Source organism: Phalaenopsis equestris, unplaced genomic scaffold (genome assembly GCF_001263595.1).
Source record: "Phalaenopsis equestris unplaced genomic scaffold, ASM126359v1 Scaffold000146, whole genome shotgun sequence".
NCBI lineage: Eukaryota > Viridiplantae > Streptophyta > Magnoliopsida > Asparagales > Orchidaceae > Phalaenopsis > Phalaenopsis equestris.
The window spans coordinates 162,891-172,014 of record NW_018164588.1 but is presented as its reverse complement, the minus strand read 5'-3'; the positions used below and the strand labels follow the sequence as shown (position 1 = coordinate 172,014).

At 29.0% G+C, this 9,124-nt stretch overlaps 1 protein-coding gene across 1 annotated transcript in view; it reads right to left on the bottom strand.

The window, feature by feature from the left end:
* LOC110021782 (cleavage and polyadenylation specificity factor subunit 3-I) overlaps positions 1 to 5,260 on the bottom strand; it is a 12,125-nt gene extending 6,865 nt beyond the window's left edge. Inside the window, exons 1-5 of the mRNA XM_020720422.1 lie at positions 5,134 to 5,260; positions 4,756 to 4,970; positions 4,561 to 4,658; positions 4,255 to 4,300; positions 4,027 to 4,176 (exon numbers count right to left, since the gene is read on the bottom strand). Of these exons, the coding sequence (XP_020576081.1) occupies positions 4,027 to 4,176; positions 4,255 to 4,300; positions 4,561 to 4,658; positions 4,756 to 4,911 (450 nt within the window). The 5' untranslated portion in view covers positions 4,912 to 4,970; positions 5,134 to 5,260. The remainder of the gene's footprint in view (positions 1 to 4,026; positions 4,177 to 4,254; positions 4,301 to 4,560; positions 4,659 to 4,755; positions 4,971 to 5,133) is intronic.
* Between the last annotated feature and the right edge of the window lie 3,864 nt (positions 5,261 to 9,124).

Below are 9,124 nucleotides of genomic sequence, written 5' to 3'. Positions count from 1 at the left end.
CGGTTTTTGAGCGATTTTGGGTCATTCTGGGATGTTCTGGAAGATTCTAAACAACTTACACGCCCCATGAAGTGGTTCAATGAATCTAGATACTTGGAAAAGCTTTTGGATGAAGTGGTGTGTCTCTTGAAGTGAAGTGGTATGTCTCTTAGAGTGAATAAGTGTGCCTCTTGAAATGAATAGATGTTTTGTCTCTTTAAAAAGAGGGGTTAGGCGCCTCTCATGAGGAGTCTAGAGGGGAATTTTTAGAGAGATTTTTTGCATGAATGAGGAGGAATGCTTGGAGATCTTAGAATATGAGTAGAAATGTATATTTCTACCTTTTTTAGAAATATTAGAGAGATAATTTTGAGAGAATTTGTAAGAGAGATAATTTTGAGAGAAATTGTACTAGCATTGCATAGATTAGCGAGAGACTTTGTGGAAGAGATCTTCATCTTTTTTTTAAGAGAAAAAACTAAGTATTGCGTTCTTCATTATCTTATGATTTTGTAAACACTTATCTAGTGGAATTGTTTTGATGTAATGAAGTTTTCTGTTGTGTTTTCTTCGTGTTTTGTGAGTAATTTTTCTTACTCTTTCTTTTTGTTAGAAAATAGTGACATTAGTAGATTATGTCGTTTTCATTTTACTTTTCTTTTGCAATGAGTAGAATTTATGTTTAGAATTTTGGGATGCATGTTAGAATAAATTTTGATTATAAATGTGATGATTTTTACTTGAACTTCATTTACATTACAAAAATGGTTTGTTGTAATGTTAAAATTCGTTGTAATCGCATTAATATCCGAGAGAGCGGTGTAGCTCTCAACAAAGTGAAATCACATTTGATTTCATGGATGAAAATGCAGTCCATGGGATTGAGTGCAAATAAATAGGAAAATAAACTTTGATAGGCGCAGAATTGATGATTTTAGGGTGATAGACTAAAATCACCAATTTGATCCAGATGTTTGAAAACTAAAGCGAGATGTTAGCTCTCATGTGAGAGGAACGTGGGAACTCTAGAGTGAGCTAGAAACTTCTCAGCCTAACCACAGATTTAGGGATCAAATTCTGGATTAGTCAATATTCTTTGTTGCTCGTAAAGAGGATAAATAATAGGTATGATCCTATTTGGCACATTCAATATTTAATGTAAGTGAATGTAATATTAAGGAAATATTTGTATATGGGTGCAAATTGGCTCACATAGAAGCGAGGTAAGAAATCCCTTAGGCTAAATTCCTATCAAATTGGCTCCTACTATCATTGACTATATTGAATTTTATGTATCTCATTCCTAATATTATTCAATTCACTACACAAGAATATTAGTTTTTAACATCTAAAAATTTTTCAAACAAATTCATCCATAAAGGGTTATATTTAGAATGAATATTTTCATTTAAGAATAGTTATTGGTTGTTTTAAACTTAAGACTTACATTTGAGTACTTGTTAGAAAAACAACTTAAATCGACCTTCTAAACTAAGGACTGATATAGTAGACAAGAATTAGCCTAAGGGATTTCTTACCTCGCTTCTATGTGAGATCGATACTTGGATTTTTAAAGAAAATCATATATTACTTGAAACGATACACACACTTACGTGAAATCCCTAGTGTGAGAACTATTTTCTAAAAATTAGATCAAGTTTTTTGTCATATTTTGGAAGCTAAATTACTACATAATAGTGGGTCGAGTCAGTGCGCCTCAAGCATTTATGAGCCAACTTGCACTCAGGTGCACCTAAAAATTGTGCAATTTTAAAAGTGGGGATAAGAATAAGAATGAAAAAAATATGAACACGAGCTAAGAGAATTGCATTGATTTCATTTAAAAGCATGTGTAAGACTTTATTAAATAGAGAGGATAATCCAAGTTTTCTCATGGATAACAAACAAAAGTTTCTTAAATAGAGACACTACAAACAAATACAACAAGCTGTGATCTAAATATTTAAATAATACGTAACTCAGGAAGGAGCAATGACTGAATTGGTAAAACTAATGAAGCAATATGTGAAACTTCTTGGACAAGTGTAAGTGGATAAGCGAATAATATCAATGAACACTAGGCATCTTCAGCAGAAAATGAAATATTATTTATGATCATTTAAAAAGCAAATAATTTATTTAATACAACTCAATACCCCATCATACATATCTTCACTAATATCAACATTCATTTGACACAAGTATTTATACCTAAATGCACATTTAATCAATTCTCATGATACTTAATCATATAGCTTCTGAAAATCAATAAAAGTTAACAGAATATCATCTATTTGCTCTATTTATGTCTCTAATAATCATTTTATAAGAGAATAAAAAAAAAAAAAAAAACTTCCTGGCACAAAATAAACTTGAGTCTCCAAAATTGATAAAATTTTTGAAGGTTGTGTTTCTTTAACATTCTTTATTCTACAATAATCATCTTAACATAGAAAAATCTTCCATTGTAATTCTTCCTAGCATGAAACTAAATTGTCTCTCTAAAATTAATGTAAATTTTAAAGGCTACGTTCAATTACTCTCTCTCTGTCTTTCATAACTTTATTGTATAACTCAAAGTTTGATTGCTCATTAATTAGAGAATTCTTTAGCATCACCTTTGTTCTTAAATAATAATGCTTCTTCTACATTAAATAACATCCTCTTAAACATCAAAATCAATTGAAATTATTAATTAAATAAATCACTACAATATCTCACAACTCTCCAAATCTCAATAAGCTTCTCATTTAAGCCTAAAGTCCAATATTTATGCATCATTTTAAAAGCTGTTTTAACTCCACATTTTCGAATCAATCTATGATATATTTCATTATGTTTTCATATACTCTCCTAATTTAATTTCTTACTTGAAGCTTGTTCAGTAATTTATCAAAATTATATATCTACATTTTCTTGATAACTTCATATTTAGCCAAGATCCACAACTCTTCAAATCTAAATAAATATCTCATATAGACCTAAAATCTCACTTTTATGCATCAAAGCTAACTCCACTTATCTTTTTATATCAATCTATAATACACTTCATTATATTTTTCAATATACTCTTGTAAAATAATTTCTTCCTCGAAGCTTGTTTGAAAAATACTAAAAGTAATATTTTCACCTTTCCTTTATACCTTCATCTTTAACCAAGATCAAATTATCTTCATATTTAAAACAACTAATTTATCAAAATCCAGCAATATATTGTCTCATATATTTCATAAATCAGCTTTGTTCTTATTTAGTAACAAGCTATAATATAAATAAACTAAAAATTTATAGCTTGTATATTACTCACTACAATATTTGTTAGACTTCAAGAATTCTTATAATCATTATAAGCCACAATATTATTCATTTTTTGCACCATTTACTAATGCATTGTTTTTTCTTAATAACACTTTATACGTATAGTTCGATGAAGGGCTATTGATCGAAAAAAATATATAAAATAATCAACACGTCAAAAATAGATGAATAAGTTTTTTGTTTCTTCTTAAATGTAAATATAGTAGTTAATCTTTGATCATGCAATTGCACCTCTTAAATTTAGAAAGTATAACTAAGTGTATTCCATTTTAGCAGTGTACCCTCATATTTGTGGCATTTAAATTTTAAGCTAAACTTATGAACCTCTCATCATTTCGCCTCTCCTCCTTCACACTTGAAATCCTAAGCTAATATTAAAAGGTCCCGTCACCATGTAGCCGCATGCAGGTGCAGACAAATATATGGAACTTTCCTTGGATACCAACAGTACTTAAAAGCTAAAATTGCTACATTCTTAAGCAGAACTAATAACTGAAGAAATCCAAGTGAATCTGCCCTAACCCACACATAATATTTTTTACATGAATTTAAAATAGAAAAAAAATCAAGAAATATAGGGGCATAAGCCTCAAGTATGCTAAAGTAATTAAGAAAATAATGATTCTATTTCAGAAAAATAAATACCAAAAAAACATGATGTGCACATTGAGAAATGGAAATGTTAAAGGAAATGAAAAAAAAAAAAAATAGCAAAGGAATAAGTCATACCTCGATTTTATCCATGGAACGAAGTATGTCTTGCTCATCATACAACATATCCTCAACTGAAACTTTGCTCACTTTAACATAGTCGGACAAAAGCAGTCTGTATATAGCCTTTGTTGCATGAGTCATGAAAACTCTTCCCTTGAAAGTGGTCTGATACATGTTTCAAACAAATGCCATTCAGAGAAGAAAATTCAAAAAGGATTGAGGTTTCAACGAAACTACGAATACCTTCTCTAGGAAATATGGAAGGGATGCAGCATGATCAAGATGAAAGCTGAAAAGTAAAATAGAATACTGCAATTAAGTCATGTTTTCCTAATCTTTTAACAGCAAGAATGATAAAAAGAACTAACCTTCGAGCAGAGAAAAGTTATTGCTTATGGGGATACAATAAAAACAATAAAATTTTCTTACAAAAAAAATAAGAGAAGATACTAACCATACAACTTTGCGAATGTTTTTAAATCTCGGAATCAAGAATTTCGATACGTGGAAGCACGAGAGAAAGAGTTTCAGAGGAAAAAGTTTTCATACTGTGTAACGAGGAGTATATCAATGGTTGAAGGATCAATCTCGTCAAAATATGGAAGTGCGGCCATCCCGGAGTACGCTGGGTGTATTCCACAATCAAACTGCGAAGAAGGCAGTGCACTGCGGTCATGCAAAGCTCACGGAATCCCGTAAAGAGAGAAGGAAAAAAAATAGATATATATGTATAAATTCTTTTACCAAAACTGTCTTTCCTCTATATGACATATACACGCAGGAGCGCCCCACTTCATTACCGGCGCCCAACGGCGTTATGATTAACTGGTCTCCCTCCCTCGTCGGTGCCGAATCCTTTCTCTTCAAAGCCGAAGCCTGGGAGGTGACGCCGGAAGCCATTTAGCGAATTCCAAAATGAGATGCCTCGGCTCCAGGGGTACCTTCTGTAGTTCTGTAGTCTGAGGGAGGCACATTGAAAAGAAAATAAACAAACAGGCCTTGTAAGCATGTTCAAAATAGAGTGATAAAAGCGTAGGGTTGCTGAACAAAGAAATATGGCGGAGAAGTTTCAAGCTCTCTAAAAATTTGAGGGGAGATGCATGGAACGGAAGAGGAACTCACAAGGGAGCAGTTCCAAAACCGACAATTTACGTCTGCGGACAATCGATTACCCTGAAAACCCTACCCGGAAACCCTAGCAACAAGGGGAACGGGACGCTAGAAGCAACGCGGCCCAAAAGCTAACTCATGTTCGGCTCATCAAATTCATTTTGTTCAAATCAAGCTCTACTTCGAGCTAGAATTTTAATTCAAATAAAAATTCAAAAATCCACTCATTGCAATTTACATGTACGCGATTATTAAAATAAAGTAATTTCACATTTATAAGCATAGCTTGTAATTTTTCCTATATGTTGAATCCTATTCTTTTATTTTAATGGCTTGTTTTTTTTTCTATATTAAATCTTAATCTTTTGATTAATTTTTTTTCAACAATTTCAATCGTAATCATCCAATATTTAATGAAAAAATAATAATTAATTAATTCTATTATTAATTAATTCATTCATTCATATCTATTAAAGATCCATGACTTTTTAAATTCCTATCAATTTTTTTTACTATTTATTTTGGTATGAATATTAATTATTGAAATAATATTTAATTACATATAAATCTAATATGCATAATCATGAGAATATTAGAAAATAGTCATAATAGTATTTTAATATTGACTTATGATTTCTCCCATTAATTTAATTTTATAGTTTCTATCATAGCCATATAATATCTCATAAATAAATATAAATTATTAAATTATATTATAAACAAATGATAATGAGTATTTATTTTTTTCATTTTCCATACTTTTTAAAATTGCAACTTTTCAAAAATTTTAACTATTTCACTTATCATATTAATTAATAAATAAATGCTAATCATTAAATTAATATTTAATTAGATAGGTGTCTAAGAGTCATAATCATAATAATATTAGAAGAAATTTTATTTGATTTCATAATTTAAATAACAACCTTAAAAAATCGATTAAATAATATTAATTAATGAATTATATTTTTATTATTTAGTAAATAAATATTTATTATTTCATAATCCATAAAATTTAAATTCCAATCTACTAAAACTTTTAATATTTAAGTTTAGATATATTAAAAATTAAATTAAGTAAAGAACTAATTTTTAACTAGATAGAAGTTAATGAGGCATAATTTTAAATATTAGAGAGTATAAATACGATATTTACTGTAATAATCTTCAATTCTCTTAATTCTTAATTACTTTTTTTTCAATAGTGATCATTATATTTCTTTGGCATTGCCTTGAAGATACCCTTTATTTTCTTCTAAAATTTGATATTATTCTTTTATCATTACTATATTGAGTATTTAATTTATTAAAGTTTAATATTATCATCAATCTTTTTATCTTGCAGTAATTTTGTTATGTTTTTATTTAGACATTTTTCTTTTTTCTTTTTTTGTTCTTATTCTCAACTCAAATTTGAATCGAACATTTTATTATTTTAAGCATCAAATTATACATTCAATGCAACTTGAACTTTTACTATTATTATATTGAATTTTTTAATCAAATTAATAAATTAATTTTCTTATTTTTGATGCTTTAAAATACTATATCATTGATAATTATTTTGAACTTACATTATTTTGTTGAAAAGTTATTTTAAAAAAAAATATAGTGCAACTTAAAATAATAATAATAATAATAATAATAATAACAACAGGAACAACAACATTTTGATAATCTGACATGTAGCTTTAACATTTGTCACTTATTTTTAATATATAGATATTTTTTTTACAATAACTTGTATTAAAATTAGAATTTGATATGTATTTCAAAATATTTTCATTTTTATTTTATTTTATTTTAAATGAACTAATTAGTTCTTGGTTTAAATTTTTTAATGTTCATAGAGTTATTAGTACATAGTATAAAAGCTATTTATCTTAACTTCATTTCTTCTAAAATAATATGAAGTTCAATTAAGTATTAATTCAAATGTAAGAAAATAAAAAAATTAAATTAAATTTAAGATGTAATGATATGGTGTTAAACTCCTTTTGTAATCTTTTTACCCAACTCCTTAATCAAAGATGTATATGTTCTCATAAAAAAAAAAATAAACACACAAAAGATGTATATGTTCTCATAAATAAAAAAAAATAAACACACACACACACACACATAGATATATATATATATATATATATAATTTTATAGTATCCATATTATTTAGATTGTGATTATAATCAGTGTTTTAATTTTAAACTTTGTAATTATTTATAAATTTTGTCATAAAAGTAGGACAAACGCGTTTATTAAATTTTCAAATCTACAAGATGGGAGACGGAGGTGAGCAAAGCCCTACGAGAGGGAGATGAACGGCGGTGTGGTAAGGGTGATAAAAATTTAAAATTACTTTGTAATTTAGACTTTAATAAAAAATTCAAAAAAATCCTCAAAATTGAACCCTTGTTGCTTTGATGCCTTGAAAGGTAAATATTTTATTTTAACCTCATAATGCTTACTTAAATTTAAAAATTATTTATTATATTCAATAAAAATATATACTTTATTTTATCCATTAATATACTTTCTCGTCTAAATGAATAACCAAAGTGAAAAAAATGCCATATAGATGGTTGAAGTTTTCGTAAGAGGAGTTAAATAAGGATTATTGAAACCAATTAGATTTTAAGGTTTTAGTTTGATATGATCTTGATAAACTTCAAACTCAATAATGACCAATAAGTTGAATATATTTTCAGGTAAAATGATCTTAAACCTTATAAAATTAGCTTGTAAATAAAAGAATTTTTTGGGTTGGTATATCTCACTCAAACTTAGGGTAACTTTTGGTCAGTCAAACATATGAGTAAAAACTAGAGTGCTATCATCACAGTCTGTATCCAACATTAGCTAGTATGGCTAAACATTGATAATATTTGTCATAGAATGAACTTAAAGAACCCTAATGAATGAACAGAACATGGGTATTTAACTAATTTGATACCAACATACTCCATTGAATGAAATAGTGTCAAACACGACAACTTTGATATGAGTCATCAAAACAAAAATAATCCATTGGAAAAGGCTAATGTCTCATTTATGATTGGGTCTGATTGATATAAAAAAGTTGACTAATAATCTACTAATTTTATATAAAAAAAAAAGTTAATGGAACATACAAATATCTATTAGGACAATATTTTAATAGAAGAGGAGAGATGAGGCAAGACATCATCTTTTGAGTAGAAATGCTCAAGTCAAAATATTATCATAGACACTTGGTTTACACCAATCTGCAGGGTCAGGAAGCAATGAACTGCTTTCAGGTTTGTCACCGGAAGAAATAGAGAAATGTGACGGTTCCCTCCTTCTGTTAAATTGGGCAATTTCGCAACGGGGAACCATGAAGGCTGCCGCATGCAAGAGAAGAACCATACTTTCTCGGAGAAACAGTTGTAATCTGCACTCGGAAACATAGAGGTGTAAATTGGGAAGAACTCGCTCCAAGAGACATTGGCCCAAGATTTCCAGTAGGAGAAATGCCAAATAAAGTTCCATGAGATCTTTGAGGTCTAAGCCCACTTGAGCTTGAATATTCATATCATATGGGCCAGCAGGAGAGATATGTTTGCATATTATTCTTATTAACATCTCCGTAGCTTCCATAGCTACTTCCAATACCAAAGTTATCGATGAGGCTGCCATGACTTCCCATGCTACCATAACTACCTCCATGGGATAAAGACACCATCTGAAATTGAGGACCGAAACATCTGTTTTATTTTGTTTTATTTTTAATATTTTCAAAGGAATAAAAACAGAACAAAAACATTTTTGCCCTGCAGATTTCACAAACCCGCAAAACTGATAGTTTCTGATTTCCCCCACTTTCTTTTCACATTTGTAGTGGATTCTTGATGAATTTTTTCTGAATATTCCGATGTGGGATAAAACTATGAGCACAAGGCAGGTGAGGACCTTCAATTGCATGAGTTTGCCAAATTCTTACATATTTACATATGTGCAACAATGGCCCACCACCATCTGTGGGCCT